This window comes from Gavialis gangeticus, unplaced genomic scaffold, assembly GCF_001723915.1.
Source record: "Gavialis gangeticus isolate Ggan-Ray unplaced genomic scaffold, GavGan_comp1, whole genome shotgun sequence".
Taxonomy (NCBI): Eukaryota; Metazoa; Chordata; order Crocodylia; family Gavialidae; genus Gavialis; species Gavialis gangeticus.
Window position 1 is genome coordinate 11,942,548 of NW_017729012.1, and position 19,882 is coordinate 11,962,429.

Here is a 19,882-nt window from a genome sequence, read left to right on the forward strand (position 1 = left end):
TGGATGCCTACTTGGCTGGGATCATTTGAGCCCAGTTTTTTTCTCCTGCCCAGGCAGGGGGTCGGACTTGAAGATCTACAAGGTCCCTCCCAGCCCGACTTCTATGATTCTATGATAACTGTCACTAAATAAAGCTCTTTTTAGTGGCATTTAGATTAGACGTTAAGAAAATAAGCAATGGAGTAACCTATATTTCAAAATTGTTTTCCCTTCCTATGTTCACAATCCCCTGAAACAGGTGCCTTTATGAGGGAGTTATAATCACTTACTATGTTTTTCCTTTTTTTAAGCCTTCTCTTCTGGTTTGGAGATCTTAACTTCCGAATAGCAGATCATGGAATGCATTTTGTCCGAGAGTCGATAAATAAGTGCCGATACAACTTGCTATGGGAAAAGGATCAAGTATTGTCTATCTTTAATCCTCTCCTGATTCTAGTGCAAATATGTCTTAGCTATTGTGTCACGTTAACACTTACTGCTATTACTTTTCCTGTCAGTGCTGTTTATATCCCTGGATCAGAGAGCTGATGTTGGGCAAATGAATACCTAATTTACCTAATATTAATTAGGTGTTATGCACTTATTCTTTTTATGCACGTATTCTTAACTTAGTCCATATTGGAACTTGCTTAGCTGTGTAGGAATTCTTGCATTTCAGTTTTGAATACCATTAAGAAGTGGACTACTTATTTCTTGCTTCATTAACTTTCTAACTTGGCCCTAGTGCTAAGTCCCGATTGCAGCTTTCTCTGGACTTTGCTGGCTTGCAAATTGTCCTGTTATCTTGATTTTTTTTTTTTCCTGTTTCTTCCATCCTATTTAAAATACTGAAATGCTTTGGTTCTAGCATTCTGTTACATTCTGAATAGCTGTTACAGTATTTCTAAGAAGTGTAGATAAAAGGCTATAGTCATATAGTCTCTGTTCATATGCTCTATTTTCTTTCTCAAGTATGTTTCACTAAATAAAACACCAGTTACTATTGTGAGAAGTTTCTTCATCTCTTTCGTGAATGCTTTTTTTTTTTTTTAAACTTCAATTTTAATTTTTGCTTTAAATACTGTTCTTTGCAACATTGTCCATCATTATATTTCTTTTCAGTTAAATATGGCGAAGAAGAAGGAATCCTTTCTCAAAGAATTCATGGAGGGTCCTCTGCAGTTTAAACCCACCTACAAGTTTGATCTTTACACAGATGTGTATGACACCAGGTAAAAACACGATTGATTTGCGTTCAAGCAGGAAGTAGTCTGTTAAGAGGAACCTTGTGCCCCAAAGGTATCAGCTGGATCCAAAACATAATCTTAGTTTTGTTTTGTTTTTCCTCCAAATTGTTGTTCGACCATTAGGCTGTTGCATACATTAATGTTGCTGCCCATTCTGTGGGCACTGCTGAATAAATACATACTTCTGGGTTTTGAAATCACATGAGGAGTGAACATGCCAACACTGGCCTGAGTTTGCATTTGGGAAAACCAGGTGGATGGTGCAAATTCCACTTTTTTTTCTAAACAGTTGTTTTCAGGTGCTCAGTCATATTAAAACACCGTTGGTTTTGAAGTTCCCCTTTTCAGGCCAAAGGTAACCTTTTTTCCTTTATAGCCTGAAAAAATCAAGAGAAGATCATAATAGTCATTAAGTCTCATCTCTTACTTGAGCCATGTTATAGCAGTTTATTCAGCTAAGAATTCCTGCATTTGTACCAATGATTCATGGCTTAACTGTAACTTCTAGAAAGAAATCTTCACCAAGAGACTCCATGTCTACTATATCCCTTGACAAGCTGTTTTAATGGTTCATTACTGATAACATAAATTTGCTACTTGCGCTTTCCAGTTAGATTTCCCCCCCCTTCAACTTCTAGTTATTAGCTTTTGTTATGCCTGTGAGAGTGTACTGCTTACTTAAGTAATGGTTTATAATGATTTCCATATTTTGTATTTCATTCTTTGTACATACTAATAGTCTTTTGTTTGCTTTTCAACCATGGTTGCACAATGATGCCTCCATTTATTTTTGATTGGCGGTAGATTAGTTTAGAAAGTGGCAAGTTTTACACTATTCTTTCCAATATGCCTTACCTTCCTTTTGCCATAATTTGTTTTTATCCTCCATTGCGTTGCCCATTTAGCTAACTCGGTGAGTTTCTTCTAAAGATCCTGTGGTCAGGTTTGCATTGCTGACTTTTGCTGGCAAAGCTGCTTGGTCAGGGGTGCAGTAAAATGGGATTCCTGACTGACACATGGGTGCGCTGCTAAAAGCTTCTAGTTTAGACATAGTTACACCAACAACAGCAGAGTGTTGCCAGTGCTAGTGTTCTACCTTAGAAGCACTTTGAAGTGTAGTAAGAGGCAACTCTATCAACAGATGGCTCCCAATGTAAATCTCCTTTGTTCATTGTTTTTCCAAATTGATATATTAAATAGTGTATTTGGGTAAAAATTGACTGTTTATTCTAACTGTGTGTTCTTCCTTTTTAGCTCATTTCAGGTTTCATAGCATTCAGAAGTGCAGGCTGTAAGAATTTTTTAAAAGTATGAATACAGTCCAAGCGAGACAGATAATTTATCCTGACTTTATAAATTGTACTTGGCAAGTAATAACTTGCAAAGGTTAACAATATGGCCTGAAGGTATAAATGGATAATTATACAAAACTGTTTAGCTGTGATTTATTATTTTCCTCAATTGTGGTGTTGGATGAAGCTACTATTGGGAAATTACAGAAGTTAATTTCTTTATTTTTTGTCGTTGCTTTAAATATTCCAGAAAAGCACTTTCAAGCAACGTTTTTATAAAGATTTTAAGATATTTACTCTTTTTCTCTAATTGCTTTAAACCTTAGTTGACTTCCTGCATGACACATTTAAATGGAGGAGTTGATTCTTGGCCAACTGGAGTTTTGTACTGATCTTTATTTTTATTTCCAGGGAGCAGAAGACGCTCTTTTGGTTTAAGTAAGAAGATAACTCTTTGGATTTCATAGATTGTATATATTTTAGAAGCAAAGCTCACGCTGAGATTTTTTTTTTTAATTTTGAGCCTTGTGTACTATTTAAAAAAAACACCTGCTTGCTTCTAATCTTTCTGAAGAAATTAACTGAATGTTATTAAGTTATAGCTTTGTCTCTTCTGCTGTACCACTAAGACAATCACCAAAATTATTCATAATTTACTAATCTTGATCAAAAACACTGCACTCTAACGAAGCACAAATGGATAGGTGTACTGGGACCAGCCATAATTCCAGTAATGAGTCAAGTATGCATTATTATCTACACTTGACAAATCCTAATACAGTAACGTAGAATTGGGAGGGAGCTCCTAGGCCATAAAGTCTACTTCCCCAGTATTTCATGGGACTTTAGGTTACTTAATCTGAATATTGTGAGCATTCTTTATGACTTCCTGAAAGGTATACTTAAATATCTTTATTGTGTACGTTAAGTTCTTTAAGGTTAATGGATTTTTTTTTTGACTTCCTGAAGGGAGAACAGGGCCCCATGCTTTTTTTTTTTCTCCCCAAGTGTACTTACAAAGGATGATTCAGACTCAGTCGGTAATTCAGCATCATTCAGTGCAGAGATGCAATGTGTATGTGTCCATTGAAAGGTGCTGAATATATAAAGATGCATATTTATTGAAAGGTCCTGAATGTGTACATGTAAAAAATATATGCTTGCGCACATGCGTGTGCATATAAAATTCTGGCTACTCTGCTGAATAGTGGTGCGCACTTCTTAGCTTCCCTTTTTTATGTGGTTATGCCATGTCATCAGGGAAAATGGAGAATGCAATAATACTTTTTTTTTTGTTTTTGCTCTTCATTTGGTATTGCTTTACACACCAGAGCAGACAAAGTGACAGAAATCTTCATAAGCTGCAGTATGTATTACTACTAGTATATGTGGTTTTGTTTTCTCTTTTATATACAGCTACTTAATCTCCATCTCCAATTTGAAATGAGTCAGACTTAAGCATGGGTAGGAGAAAAAGTGTACTTGTTTTTTAAACTGCCTCTCTTGTTTAAGCTAATTTGAGGTTTGGAGTTAACAGACTGGCAGTTTTCCTTGTACACCTTGCCTTTTTAATCCTTATAATTTGATCCAATCTATTAATTCCTCTTTCATGGGGTATGATCTTTTCTCCATTTCACTTTGAACTGATACACCCATATGGGATTGCTGATACAATACAGAAACAAACTCTTAAACTGTCTTGGTTGCAGTTTGACATTGCAAGCAACTCAAGTGTGAGGATCTGCTGTCCTCAGACACAGTTTTCTCTTGTGACTGTTATAAAGCGTTATGTTATGGGAAAACTTGTATCCATCCCAAGTGCAGAAGTTGTTAGAAAAGCCTGGAGGGCAGTGTTGAGCAAGTTATTACCGTCTCTTCTTCATACCAGGTGAGGCTGGAAGAGCTACGTAACTGGCATCAGTAAAAGTGTCCAGCTGGATGTTGAGACAATTGCTCTGTTCTTAAGAAAAAAAAAAAAAAAAAGAAAACAAACAAACAAACAAAAACAGAATTAAGAATAAACACTTTAAATAAGCAAATATATACCAGGGTTAAGATTCTAATGCAGTAAGCCAGGAGCGGCCAACCTGTAACATGTGCCACAAGTAGCAGAGATGGCCTGTGTATATGGCAGATGGCAGATTGGGGCAGAGACGGGCAGTGCAATGGGAGATAAGGCAGGAAGCAGAATGCAAAGCAGCAAATCAGGCAGGGAGGACAAGGAAGGAAGCAGAAAGCAGAGCAGGAGATCAGGCAGGCAAAGAGAATTAGCGTGGCACTTGGAGGTTGTAGGGCTAATCTGTGGCATGGTTGCCCAATAAAGTTTGGCCCCTGCTACAGTAAGCCCTAGGCAGGAAAGGGCTGAGGGTTGCCAGTCGCTTCCTGATGGCCCCAGGCTTGAGTTTGAGCGACTACAGAAATTGTCCTAAAGGCATGCATGCTCTTGCAGTGAGTTTTAGGAGAAAGCATCATTTCCTCTTTGAAACTGACTAACCTAGTCCAACGCTCCCCCTTTATTTTACTTCCGTCTGCTTACAGGGGTTCTTAAAAGCTGATCTTTTATGATAAAGTTCAGCTGACAACTAGGCTGTACCTATGTTAGAGCAGACCTGTAAAATGAAGTTTGGAAGTTGTTGCTTTGGACATTGCTGTCGTAGCTTTCTGACAGCGTCTCAACTTTGAATAGATGCTACGTGGCTTTTTAGCTTCTGGCAACTTTGTTTTCTTTTTCCTTTTACTCTTCCCGCTTCTGTTTTTCTAGTGGGAAGAAACGAAAACCAGCGTGGACTGATCGGATTCTTTGGAGAGTAAAGAATCTCTGTTCATCCGTGTTGAAGGAAGGAGAATTGCCCCAAAAGGAGCAGGCAGTCTCTGTGACTTTGAAGAACTATATCAGTCACATGAGCTATGGCATCAGTGATCACAAACCTGTTACAGGGACCTTTGGGCTTGAGGTATGGTTCTACTTCAACACTGGAAGCCAACATTTCACCATTCGTATTCTTGCTAACATTACCACTTCTTAAAATTAATCCTGTTGTGCAGAATCTCATTCTTTTTTGTAAGTCTTAGCCAGAATGAAAGGCACACGTAGAAGGGTGCAGCCCAGGAAGTTCAAACAGAGGTACTTTCTGCGCCTCTTGGCAACTGTGCCAGGCACTGCCATACTAAAATACTGCACTTGCTCAGCATGCACTGCTTTCCTGAAGGAAGCCACTGAGGAGCAGAGGTTACTGGCATGCCATACCAATGTAGCTCTACCGCTTCTGGTTTGGGAAGTGGTAACCAGGGGGGGCCGAGTGTGCTGCTGCCTAGTTGAGCAGTGTAAATAGTCCCATATTCTCCTTAAGTTACAAAATGTTGCACTGATTCTTCTACAGATGGGCAGTGGATTTCATCCACAAACTGTTCATCTTATGGTGACAATGTTCTCTTCTTAATGGCTTCCTGTTCCTGAAACGCAGCTTGCACAGACAGAGGCATTTCAAGGCTTCTGTCATTTTTAAGAACTTTTTCCTGTGGAATATGCCTTCCATGTTCCTGTTGTCCACTTGCCTCTGTGAAATTGAGTGCCCTACAGCAAGCATAGCAAAGAATCAATAACTCTGCTGTAGCTGATAGGTATATAGCTGATGGGTATGAAAAGTTGCATTATTTAAAACTATTTTTCCCTGTGCCTAGATGAAGCCTTTTGTGTCTGTTCCATTGGTCACTGTGAATCCTGAGGGTGAGTGGAATGCTGAGCGAGACGTTCTAATCAGCTATTCCACAGTCCCCAAATTTCCCAGCAGTACCTGGGACTGGATTGGGCTCTACAAGGTGATACTACCCTAACATTGCCTCTCTCTCAAAATTAATTGTCTTTACCGTAACATCGTATGGTTCTTACAGCTGGAGTTCTGAAATGGGTGTTCCTGTGTGGTTCCTGCTTACTGATTCTTTCAATATATGTGGAACCATCCACCTCTTGGTTTAGTTATTAACATATCAGCGGGACAGAAAAACAAAGGTTTTTATTATTCCTAAAAATAACATTAGCTAAAAGTAGTGAGTTGCTCAAAATGTGCTGAGCCCAAAGCATAGTGTATAATGGCCTCTTCCCCAATGTGCCTACATTTCAGAAGTAGATCTGGTGTAGTTAATTTAATTAGGAACAACAAAATGAAAGAAGGTTAGGTAGAGGGACTGGGGTTAAGACATCTCGCAATGACAAATTATTGGTAAGGTTCAGTGGGTGTCTTTGAAAGTGAATGTATGTTTTTAGTTAGTTTCTAGTAATATATTGACAAGTTGACAAGTCCCCTAGTTTCAGGCTTTCCTCGTTTCCCCAGCCTGTCTTGTTTTCTCTTTTGGAGGGCTGATGGTCTCCTCTTTTCCTTTGCAGGTGACCTTTAAGCATGTGAATGACTATGTGACTTACGCCTGGGTGAAAGATGATGAAATTTCCTTCACTGAAGATACTAATCTAGTGAGGCAAATATAAAAATCTCGATGTGGGTAATATAATGGCGTTAAGGGAGTCCTCCACCCTACTCGTTTTCAGAATTTTGCATCGTGCGTTCTTTTCCAGTCTCAACTAGCTGGCAGCAGAGTTAGCCTTTGTTGTCCATCTTTCTGCCTGCTACATAGTTTAAAAGGGTGATTCAGCATACTTTTACTGTTTCTTTTCCTCTCCTAGTCTGAGAGTGCTACTGAAAGAATGCTTTATTTGGCTGGCTCCTCTCATATTTGAAGTGACCCACCATTGCATACCAGACTGTTGTTTGAATGAGACCGTCTCTTGATCAAGTCTGGTCCCGTCTTCTTAGTAGCTGGCTTGACCCCTTTTATACTTGGCCACTAGGGTTGTTTGTTTCCCTTTGGATATTGTGTGGTTTCATTAGGGTAGTGATAAATGTTTGATTTAACAGATTTTTTTTATAATCTTCATCAGACCTTTCTCGTCATGGAGAATTTTGATCCATTCTTTTATCAGATGATTTAATTTGTTTCTCATTGAAAGCTTTCTAGTTGCATTTGTTTAAAGTAATTAAAGTGAGATTTAGTTCCAGAAGTTTTTTTTTTTTTTTTTTTTAAATAAAAAGTTCCAGACTATATGCAAATTTATGGGGAAATTGTTGACTTGTTGGCAAAATGAGTGGCAGTGTACTAAGAAGATGTTCTAGTTTAATACTGCAGAATATACATAAAACTTTTGCCGAAAGTATCACAGTAGACTCTGGCCCTTGTGGAAGCCTAGGATAATTTTTATTTAACTTTTGCATGAGTATGATCTTACTAGCAAAGAGAAATTCTTGTCAGGCAAGAGACAGGTGAGTTGTGATGCGCAGCAAAAGGCAAAGAGCAGCAAATTATAACTGAACCTGTCTTTTTAGCGTGCTCTGTAGAAGCTATGATGTGATGAAAGACCAATTACTCTTAGGCTTTCTCTAAGAACAATGAAGCCCTCACTGCTGAATGAGTAATTAATGGGTTAGAGGTGGCTTAGTATTAAATATTGCGTTTATAAGTCCGTGAATAGCAAAGGCAGCTTGTTAGTTGCTTTGTCTGTGATTTGCTAATGCAAGTCTCTCTGTGTTACCAGGTTTACCTGAGTGCCGATGAAATCCCCCACGCAGGAGGAGAGTTTCTGCTTTGTTTTTATAGCCACACTTTTCAATCAGTAGTTGGCATTAGCCAGCCTTTCCAGGTAAGATGATTTGGAATTTGTTAATGCTGAAGAGGGTTTTTTTTGTTTCGTCTTTTGTGGCTTTCCCCTTGGTAACTACTCAGATCAGCTTTCAGCCAGTATTTATCCAGGGGACTTGCAAAACTGGTATGTAGAGGTACACTGTGAGGAAAAGAAGCTACTAATGTCCAAAAGGAATCCGAGGGATTTTGCATCAGCATGTCTTAGCGAAACAGCACACAGACAAAGAGTTTATATGTAGGTTACAGTTCAGTTGTTGCAGTGTGGAATTAGGAGAGCTACCCGATTTGGTGAATTCTTAATATTTGTGGCTTGCTCCCTGTATCGGGGAGAAAATATTACAGATGCAGCATTTCAGCTGAATCTGAATTCAAGATTTCCCGTGGGTTGCTACCAGTGGATACCAACAGTTTATAAAGTCTTTGGCTGTCAGATGGGTGGGGTCACAATGTGTTGTATAGATGTGGGAAACTAAAGCAAGAAAGCTGTTTGGCAAGCCTTGCTTTCTTTACGTAATGTAGTCGGGGCCCTTAGTGAGCAAGTTGAGATTTTCCCCTCTGGTTTCAAAGAATCACATCAGGGAAATACTCACAGTAATCAATATTTGCTGCTTTGCTCTGTTCTCAGCAACTCTTTGTAGGACATTTTCAAATAATCGCATGCGGTTCTTAAATGCGGGCGTCGGACTTTTAAAAACATGCCCTTTCTTTCAGATTCAAGCAACCAAGATATCAACAGAGAAGGATCTAGCACAGGAAGATATCTGTGGAATGGAGAGGCCTTATAACCCTGAGTCACACATTGAATTCTGAAGTCTGAAGAGGCATTTAGTGCTATTGATTCAGGAGTCAGAGATGCTTACCTCCCTTGTTTCTTAGTGAATATAGAATTTTCTTCTGTAGAAGATGGAGTCAGGCAGTGCAGAGGGTCCCTCAGGTAGGGCTTTCCAGTTTGTAGACTTTGAAAGGCTCAGTAGAAAATAATTGTTATGAAAACAAATATTTATGTGTCACCATGAGAGGTAACTCTGGTAGCCCTGCACTGGACCAGAACTGTAATAATAGCTTCTGACGAGTGCTGGCCACTATAAAATAATAGTAGAAAACTGTTCTAGTGATTTAAATCTGAATAAGTTGCATTCCATGGCAATTTCAGAATCTGCTGCTTTTTGTTCTGTATAGAGGTTATTTTTAGTAATGGTGAAACTCACTGTAATGTAACCACTTACTCAGACTTTGACTTTTATTGTTTCAGAATTTAAGTGAAATTATTTTAAAACAAAATTCTATTTATAAGATATAGTTATTGAACTTATTTTAAAGTGTTTGGCAGTTGAGTAAAGATGTCAGCTAATGGCATATTTGATGGAAGCTACCCACTGTGGGACAACACAAGTCATCCAGGAAAAGAGCCTTTGAGTCACAGAGAGTTTCTTTGTCTGTAGATATATCTTGCTCCCTGTCCCATACTTCAGTCGTAATCCTTCTGGAAAATGTCTCAGTTTGCAACATTAAAGATAAGCACCTACCCAACAAACCAAATTTTTATGCGATTCTCGATGCCTCTTGAAGGCCTGTTACTTTTAATTCATGTAGGAATCTGCCTGTTCCCCCACAGATGGACTGCACTTTGTACACGCCACCATCTTGTAGTCAAATCAAGGTCACATGATTTTCAAATTTTTAAAAAACATTTTTTTTCTGTCGCTTAACAAATTTAAGGCAGTAGTTTTCAGGCTGTGGTCCATGGAGGACTTGTTGGCGAGGAGTGGATTGGTCATATGTTGCTAACTGTCCTTGTGTCTGACTGTCAGATTGTATTAAAAGAAGCAAAGACCACATTAAATACTGTCCTGATATCATTCTTACCTGTCAACCGTTTCTGGTTGTATCAAAGCGGTAGCAGTCTTTACAATCACAAAAGGGAGGAGGGGGAGTTGTGTGAAACATTTGGAGGCCATTTAGACAGTTGCATGGGATCTTAGATGGAAGGGCTGCTTCAGGAGAGCGTGGTCATTGCCTCCCCCAGCCTAAAGAAGGCACACCACTTAAAATCTCTCCCCTTTGTGGTAAGTAATTTTGAGGCTGTTTGCTGCTGTGTGTTGTCTACAGTGAATGCAGTGGAAGCCTGATCTGAATGTTAGGACATGAAGGAGGTTAAAGTATGTATTTTGGACGGTGGGATAGGGAAGCTTTTTTTTTTTTTTCTTTCTTTTCCTCTTGATTAGTTTGTTATGAAGTTTTGTTTTAAGATTAAATTTGTTTTTTAAAATGTTGTAGTTACAGTGGTTGTAAAATATAATTGTGGGTTGAGATGATATTGGCTGTTGGCTGGTTATTTTGTCAGAGTTTAGGATGAGACTCTACCTTTTTTATTTTTGGCTTCCAAATAGTTTGATATATCGTGTGCCAACTACTAATCCCGCACTCTGGCATTGATTTATTTGCCAAGAGCCAGTGCTGTTAGAAGCTTATGTTTTCTAGTGTGTGAACTACAGCAGCTGTAAGGTTTGTCATGTGTAATACTGTTTTGAAATGAGGATACATCCAATCTGTTGTCACACTTGTGCTGTTCTCATGTAAACTTTGTTTTACGCCAGAAAGGATTTTCAGGGCTTTTCACTTCCATTGACAAGTATACAAAACATGGCTAATAAGAAACAAAGTTACTTTACTTAGCCCATGTTCTGCCTCTCAGTCCACTTTGTAGGAGATTTCAGGAAACCTTTCGGTGATGTAGGAGCCTGGGATCTTTAATTTCCAGACCACAGTTGGCAGTTTCTGGTGGTTCTGAGTCCCACTCCTGTTGACCAGGTGCATGTCCCATTTCTGAGCATCTTTGGAGAGATCTTGGAGAAGGGAGCTGGCAAACTTGCACAGTCTTGACACTTGAGTAATTTAACATCTTCTGGAGGTTGTTGTCTCTTTGGTCACTGGAGGTGGAAATTCTTTGTAAACTGGGGTTTTGCATCACAGGTCTTTGAAAAAGCCCAAGAAGTTACAACTTCTGACAGTAATACTTTTAGGCACTGTATGAAGCTTGATAGTGAGATACTTTGCATCATTGTATAGTCCTTTGTTAAGAGCCATTGAAATACTAGAAAATTAATTTTAAATATTGTTAGTAGCCTTTATTCCTGAAGGATTTTTAAATATTATTTCATGACCAGTATCATACAACTTCTTGATGGAATTTTAGTTTTCTTAGACATGTTTAATTGAATTTCATAACAGATGCCTACCCTTTTCATGTACCAGTTTAGTCTGAACTAAATTTTGGCAACAGAGGTCATGAAGTACTCTAACTAGTTCTAGGATTTTGCAAACCAGCTGCAGGCTGCTTTTTGGGGGTGGGCGGAGAGACTGGTGAGGAGGAGGTTTTCTTTGCATTGCATTTTGTCCCTGTGTCAGTAATAATACCTGCACTGTAAGGCAGGAGATCATGGTAGATAAGGGCCAAGGGCACGCACATACATGCATACACACATAAAATACGTATGTCTCCTTTTGAAGAAAATAGATTCATCATGAAATAAAGTGATCTTATTTGGATTACTTCCATATTTAATTTCGCTGCCCCAAACTGGATCAGAAAGAGCTGTAAAGTCTGTCAGAATAATGTGTTAGAATACGTGACAAGATTCCAGAGAAGTTTTGTACGTTTAAAGTACTTGAAATGGATAGCTGGCTGCTTTTGCATCTGTTCTCCCAAGGATCGTTACAGTAATGTTGAATTGCCGGCTGAATGTTATAACCAAAAAACCCCCCCTACTGTAGTATGGCTACTTACAGTTTCGGAAAGGCTTATTATACACATTATTAGTGTCTTTGTTTTTTGTAGCACTTCTTAATTCTGGATACTGCCAGGTGGCAAGGAGGTATCTGATACTTAAACAAGTCAAAACTGTATTCCATGTGGATGATGAACATGAGTCAAGTTCAACTACAGTTGATCCAAATGCGATTCCATTATTTTGGTGTAGTTGTTCCTGCATGTGCCAGGAAAAAACAAAACAAAACAACCTTGAATAGTAGTGGAATTATGTTTCCTGAATCCCCGAAAGAATATCACATGTTCTGGAAGTTCCATCAGTGGTTGTTTTATACGACACAGTGATGCCCGGTGCTTGTCTTAATGCCTTTCCATAAACTATTGTGAGGAGAAAAAAAAAGTGACATAGAAATGCACAGAATGGAGAAAATGGCTGATGGGTGAAACTTATTTTTTTTTTCTTTGTAATTACCATTAACATTAATATTGGAAAGGACTTTCAGACATTGTTCTCCATCCTGGGATAAAATTTTTTCTCATAAACAGTATGGCAGGAGATCAGAGGTAGTGGAAGCCTCCTTGCCCTACCTTGGATGGTAGAAGGTGAAAGCAAATTAAATTCATCAGAGCTTTCCACAGGCTCGGAGATCTTTAGAAAGCTAAATTAATTCCCAGTTCTTCAGGGAAAGACAGAATTCTGAGGGAAGGAAGGTATCAGATGACGAGGGCAAGGTGTAGCCAACTTAGAGGAACTGCTAAAAACAAATAGGCTGCTATGGACTCCCTTCTCCCCTGCCCTTCTGCTAGGGAAACCTAAAACTGAGTGCTAATTGAGAATATGGAGGATTTGCTAGTTTTAAAGTATACATGTCGTTCACAGGATTGCCTGTGTTGCATTCCCTTCTAAAATGTCCACCATAGAATTAAAATAACATCCGCGTGATTAGTCATCAGCTGCAGCAACAGTCCCTCGGTGCAAAGATGACAGTCTTCCAGGAAATAGGGATGTCATTGGTAAGTCAGTAGATGACTGAGGAGACTGATCCAAGATCCACGTGTTCGGTTGCAGTGTCTGCAAGGAAGAAGTAGATCCTGGTGATGTGATTCACAGCTCTTTCCAGTTTTTGCCTCTCTCCTCTAGCTGCAGCCACAGGGAGGCGAGTTTGCTCAAAATGATCAGTGCCTTATCGTGCTATTGGGCATGGTTTTGTGTTTGACTCTCCCAGGTATTGATATTAATATTGCGTGATTATATTCTTAGTGAATGTAGCTAATGTATCATATGTTAAATTCTTAATCTGCTGTTTTGGTCTAAATAAAGATTGATTGGAACTTTCGTATTTTATTTGTCTTGAATTGAACAAATTTCCACAATCTTTAGGATGTTTATAAACCGGTAGTACAGTATGATTGTAGGTGCCCAATAAATTAATCTATTAATAAAATCTGCTTTGAGCCTGGAGGGGGGTGGGGGGAATCAACCTATAGCAAGTTGGCTTTCCTGTCCCTACAACAAACAAGATTTGTAGAAGTCAGTCAGGCTCATATAAATTCCTTCTTAAAATTTAAAATTAAAGGACAGTTTTCTTGTGATTTTCCAGTTGGTCTAATAAAATATATCATTTTGGAACCAAGAATTCTAGTTTTTTTTTTTTTTGTATGTCTTTTTTAAGTTCTAGCATTTATTGTTATCAGGAGAAATTAATTGTGCCACCTGGTGGCATCACTGAGCTCACCTGCTTTTTTTCCTTGCATCGAACAATTTCAAATAAGAAAGGGGATGCCTATTTGATTTGAAGTTTCTGGGGTTTTCTTTTATTTTTTAATAAGGAATGTACCTTTTTAAATTACAGATTCACAGAAGTTTAGGGCTGGAAGGGGTCTCATGAGATCGTCGGGTCCAGCTCCCTGCCCTGGGCAGGAAAGACTGCGGGGGACACATAACCCCAGCGAGGTGTGCGTCCAGTCTCCTGTTGAAGATCTCCAGGGTCGGTGCCTGCACCCCCCCACTGGGAGTCTATTCAGAGTCTGGTCACATGAACCCTGAAGACATTTTTCCTTGTATCCAGTCAGAAACCTTCTCCTAGGAGTTTGCGACGGTTGCTCTTGGTTTTCCCCTGGGGTGCTTTGGTGAATAGTTGCGTTCAACTAGCCCCTGATGCTCTCCCCTGATATATTTGTAAGCTGCCACCAAGTCCCCCAAAGTCGTCTCTTTTCTAGCTTTTCCTCGTAGTCTAGTCTCGTCTAATGACGTTATGTTAGAGCCTAGTTAGTCTAGGCTGTACTGGAGTGTTGGCATGAGGCAGGTATTTGATGTTCTAATTTGCTTGCTGACAAGTTGCTCTACTAACATGTAAAATACTAACAAAACTGCGCCAGTTGTCCTCATGTTAAGGTTCCCAGTTGTTTGCATAGTCTTCCTCCAAGTGCATCATTTAAATAGTGCCCATGACCATTTGTCTAAGCATTAATTTCAAGCTCCAGCTATCAGCTTGTTGCTTTCCTTGGTCTGCGGACCCTTTGTCCTCTTGCTTTTGTATAAGGAGTTTGATCTTGCACAGGATAGGGTGCATCACATGATGCCCTGAATTGACAAGTTGAAGATTTTGTTTTTTCAGGCTGAACTTTTCCTTGGACTAGTCACTGTCACAGGTGAATTTTGACCGTCTCTCCAAATCAAAAATGGTTCAGCTCTGCGAGTGCTAAGAATAAAAATTTGTTATAATTGTAGTTTTCATTTTAGTGCTAACTTTCAGTTAGCACTGAATTGGCTGGGGGGTGCTAAAAAGCTGGAAGTAAAATGGCCTTTTTTAAAGAAATGTTGAGGGTGCAGCTGAAGGCTAGCTTGAGAATTTTTTCTTTACTTTTAAATGGGTCCAGGTACCAGGCCTGCATATATTTAAAAAAAAAAAAAAAAAAAAAAAAAGGAAGTCCTTTTCTAAACCAAAAGAAAATCATTAAAAACATTTGTGCCTACATGCATGCAAACTGAGAAGTAAAATGAACACGGGAAGAATGCTCACTCTGTGCAGTGAAGTATAAATGGACCTTTTTGACCTACATGCCTATAAACTGCGTGGCACTGCAGGTACTTGGCATGTGTTTCACCCTGAATAAAGCAAGGGCTCCATAAGGATTCCTTCCGTTCACTTTCTGTTCAACCATGTCTCTCTGTGCGTCTCCCTCTCCTCTGCCACCGCAAAATATGTAATGTTTGTTTATAATGTAGAAGCATATTTAGCTTAGTTAACTAGGCGCTACCAAGATTGTGTAGATGGATGTGTGCGCGCATAACATGGTAAAAACCATACATGCACATATAAAAAAAGTAAAAAAATTGGCAGAGCAGGCTACAAACACTTTTGCTTTAAAGGCTGGCTTAGCTGTTGATGGATCACTTGCTTGTAGCATAGTTGTCATGCAGACATTTTCTCACACTGATTCTTAGTTTTGGCCCAAACCCCTATCTTCTTCTGAGGAAACAGAACAAAAGAAGACACTCAAAGCAGCTTCTCAGCTCCAGTAAGCTTATTTGACACCAGTGCAGACAATAGATCTATGTAAGTTTATGCGAGTCAAAGAATGGTTTGAAACACAGGTGGAAGTTTTCCCTCAAATTTTGGCTACTCCTTATGAGCAGTGAAACTGTATCTCATTATATCCTGTGTGGCTATTAAACTGCCAGTCCCGAAGGTAATGGAACTTTACGTGTTATATTTTCAGCAACATAAACTCTTTAGTTTGAATTGTTCTGTTTGTTGTTTTTTTAATATCCTGATGCGGTGTTATTTTGTAGGATAGGAAGTGAGGCATAAACAGTCATTTTCACTTACAAAAAGACCACTTAGCTAACTGAAGTACAAAGAGATTTACCCAATTATGAGTTTTCAATGTAACAGTCCTAAAATATGGTGAGATCAAGGACTGAAGGAGTGGAACTGCCCGCTTATGTTGGCTCAAAGGCCATTTCTGTACAAGAGAGAGATTTAGGATTTTTAAAAATAATAGGCCTCATCATTGTCCGTTCTGTCTGCTTTTCACTGCAGTGCTGTTGTGAAATAGCCAAAAAAAACCCCAACTGTCTTATTAAGCACCATGAAAATGTGCTTGTACTGAGAACTTCTGTGAGCACTGTAGCAAAAAGGGTATGGTAAAGTAGAAATAGCAAATGTTTTGACTTTTCTCGATTTTTGACTGTAGCCAGAACACTTGTGGACAAGACAATGCCTCAGTGTACTTATTGGTGTTCAAAATATTTTGTTTTTTCTTTTATTCTTGGGTTTATTTCTCTTTTCTTCTGTGATTGATCCATTCTTTCCCACGCTGTGTTGGATAAACCCAGAAAATGCCAAGAGTCCAAGCAAACATTCCTAAAATCCTGTACTGAGGTCTGATTGAACAAAACACTTAACCATGTATGTGAGTAGCTGTACTTAAAGCTAAGCATGTGCTTAAATATGTTCCTGAATCCAGACCCATCTAAGGCAGAGGTTTCAAATTCACATTCTTTAATTCCAGAGATGGTGCCCTATTGAGACACCTGTGGATGAAGCATCAAGATTTTCAGTTGCAGGGTCATGTAATGCTCCTCCAGTCAAAGTAAGCTGTTCAAAGAATTGTTAAACAAGCTCCCTACTAGATGTGTCTACATGTGTACTTTACTGTGGAGCTGACTAATTAATTCTGCAGTAAAGCATCACCATCTACCCATTCAGTGCTATTAGGCCACAGTAAACTAATTAACTCCACCATAGGCTAGTACTGGCCGGGACAAGTACTGTCCTACGGTGGAGTTAGTTTAGTGCACTGCGCTGAAAAGATGACAGGAAGGGGTAGTAGGGACAGACTAGAAGGTGGAAAAGATAATTTTAGGAGTGTGAGTGGATCAGAGAGGGATGACTTATTTCAGGATGGTGGTAATCCAAGCATGAGATAAGGGTATAGTAAAGGCCTTTTGACATCAGGAGATGGAAAGCTGGATTTTCAGTGTATTGTAGAAGAATGTATGGCAGGATTTGAGTACAGGCTGTATTAGGGGAGGGGGAATATATAAAAAAAATAAATATAAAAAAAAAGTTGAAAATGTAAAGAATAAACCAAATGTCACAGCAGAGTGCAACAGATGCATCTGCTAACAGGAACATGCACTTTCTATATTTGAAACGTATTTGCTTGTGCAAATCGGATACCAAGTAACTTACAGTTATTTACAATGTATTTACACTTAGTTACAAATGCAGCCATCTCATTCGGAAAACAATTGTGTGATGCAGAAGTATTCACTGAAAGTGTTACAGTGAGATTTGAAAATTTGCCCATAATGTTGTCTTTTGCATAACAGAAACATATACCGCATCACATACTTCACCAGAAGCATCAACGATTATTGTTATAGAAATGCTAGTAATGGTGCAACATTACCCAATATAAATATGAGCCATGTAGCACATCACAAATTACTGAAGAGTGCGTTGATAAAAATATTAATTTTCACATATCTTACAGAAAGACATTCCGGTCCTTAGTGAGCAATGGCATGAATTAGTGGACAGACTAATGGCTATGGGATAGCTGGTCTTGAATTTTAATCCTGGTTTTAATCATTACTGGTTTAGGGTGAGTTGCTTAACCTCTCTGTAGTCCAAATTTTGATCTTATTTTCAGGGACATGGATTTATTAGAACTGCACTGTACTTATCTGCATTTGTATTTTGTGCTTTTCTAAAGCACTTACGCCTTGTCATATTTCTCTCTAGAACACTCTTGGAAGGTAGGGAAATAATATTACTTTCATTTTTAGATGGGGAACTATGAAACAGGAAAGGTAAGGAGCCAGATCCAAGAGAGGAGAGACATTCTGTCTGTGCTGGAGTCCTTTTGGGACATTTGAACCTAGGCTTAAATTAAGCAGAAGGCAGGACAGGGTGACATGCAACTCAGAGAGGCATGAGCTTTTGTAGGCCATAGTCTACTCTGTCAGCTGCTTTGCTTACAATCTAATCAAGTAGGCTGTAGCAAAAGTAAAAAGTACGAAGGCTCGTGCCTCTCCTTGCCCTGCCCTTCTACCGTACTTCAGACTAACGTGGCTAATCACTTGTCTCTAGGTTTAAACTAATTAGCTAAATGCTGCAGTACTGCAAGGAGAACAATGAAGGCTAATTTACTTGCTTAGTCTCTCACCCTAAGATGATTTTTTAACTGGGATTCAGATGGATTTTAGACGCTTATTACTTTTAGTGTATTATTTTATTTTGAGATACAGTGACTGAAAGAGGAAAAACTTTCACTCTTTACTTTTGCTCCCGCTCTGACATTCGTTATTCTTTTCCTCACGGATCACATAAGAATCTCAGGCATCTTACACAAGGATCAGGATTCTGCTAACAAAGTCTAGACACCTCCAAGTTAGGCATCTTGAATATCTGGTGGAACAGGATTTGAACACACATTTCTGAAATCCTACTGTTCTAACCAATTATCCTTTCTTTCTTATAGTGGTCTGTAAACTCATTTCCCTTCTGTGAAGCATGTAGCATTGGCCATGATAGAAGATGTATGCCAGGTTAGATGGATGTTTGGTCTGCTTTTTGCGTCAGTTCTTATTTTAAAGTGTTCTTGTCTTCATTAAATGCTGGCGTTACTTGTTTGTATTCAATAGAAGGCAAAGGCCCAGCTAGGAAAAAAAATTCTGTTGCAGGAGGGTGCTGTGCAGATGTACGTGTAAAAGGCAACTTTGGAGCAGGGGCAAGATGCAATGTACCAGGCTATAGGTTAACAAAGGGCAAAGGAGAGGGAGGATGAAGCGGCATTCATAGCCTAGATGTGTATATAAAGTTTGTGGATAAAGAGCATGTTTTTTTTCGTTCGAGTGAGAGGCACAATATCCAGGTACTTTTGAGCACCTTTGCAGTCCAAGAATGTTGGCTATACTCCCGTGATGTACATGTCCATGTCTTCAATATCAGAGACGTATCTTTGAGAGAGAGAAATCCTCCCCCTTTCCTCCTTAGATTTAGTTCTTTCATTTACCCCATGTATAATGTGTCTGATGCTTGTATTTGTGAGACTCGAGTCATTTTAAATGCCTGTTGGCAGACAGTGCAGAGCAGAGCACTGGCCCACCTATTCAGAAGGCAGATATTTATAGAGGGCTTTTGCTTGTAGCTCCAACAACATCCTGTTAAGACACCCATCTGGGAGGGACTTATCCTTGCTGTGCTTCTGGAGGCCAAGCTTTTCTCCTTTCCTTCTCAGTGTTGCCAGCTCTCATCATTTAACTGTGGTTCTCATAATCCTTGGGATTTTTGAATGAGGGGTTGAGGTTGGGGGTTGGTAAGGAAGGTCCTTGACAGTGCAGATAAGTGGCTTATGTTTGAAACAGAGGATGGGGAACCAGAGAAGGAATGTACAGAGGGTGTGAAATGGCCAAAATGGTTGGATATGAATATTAACTTGCTCATATTCCTGGTGGAATATAAGCAGGGCAAGACTGCATTTGTCAAGGGTACAGGAAAGGTCGCACTAATCAGGTTGTGAAATGTCAGAGTTATAGCTGTGTGGATAGATAGGAAAGGTATTTTCTTAGACATAATTTGCCAAATGAATCCTCAGGATTTAGCCAGAGCTTGGATAAAAGGTATCTAGAGAGAGGTCCAAATTGGTGATCAGGTTATGAACCTGAGTGAGAACTGGATGGCCGTATTGTCTGCTGCAGTTGTGGGAAGGTAGGGGAGGGATTAAAAGAGCTCTCTTCTAGCTATGTTGAACTCTTTTCGATTTCTGTAAGATATCAAAGAAACAAGCCAAGTTTAGAGAGAAGGAGATGGGTCCAGAGCAGGGTGGTAAACGAGTGAGTTGTCAGCAGAGAGCTGGGAGCTCTGAAGTGATTATCCAGAGACGTGAGA

At 39.2% G+C, this 19,882-nt stretch overlaps 1 protein-coding gene across 3 annotated transcripts in view; it reads left to right on the plus strand.

The window, feature by feature from the left end:
• The window catches only part of INPP5K (inositol polyphosphate-5-phosphatase K), a 29,646-nt gene extending 20,347 nt beyond the window's left edge, over nucleotides 1-9,299 (plus strand). Inside the window, exons 5-12 of one of the 3 annotated variants that reach the window (XM_019511297.1) lie at nucleotides 291-402; nucleotides 1,102-1,211; nucleotides 2,930-2,956; nucleotides 5,280-5,472; nucleotides 6,200-6,337; nucleotides 6,903-6,986; nucleotides 8,103-8,207; nucleotides 8,921-9,299. In XM_019511297.1, the coding sequence (XP_019366842.1) occupies nucleotides 291-402; nucleotides 1,102-1,211; nucleotides 2,930-2,956; nucleotides 5,280-5,472; nucleotides 6,200-6,337; nucleotides 6,903-6,986; nucleotides 8,103-8,207; nucleotides 8,921-9,019 (868 nt within the window). In that variant the 3' untranslated portion in view covers nucleotides 9,020-9,299. Of the gene's footprint in view, nucleotides 1-290; nucleotides 403-1,101; nucleotides 1,212-2,929; nucleotides 2,957-5,279; nucleotides 5,473-6,199; nucleotides 6,338-6,902; nucleotides 7,012-8,102; nucleotides 8,208-8,920 lie in introns of those variants that run through there. The other 2 variants (XM_019511299.1, XM_019511298.1) reach the window with 2 other exon arrangements.
• Nucleotides 9,300-19,882: the final 10,583 nt, after the last annotated feature.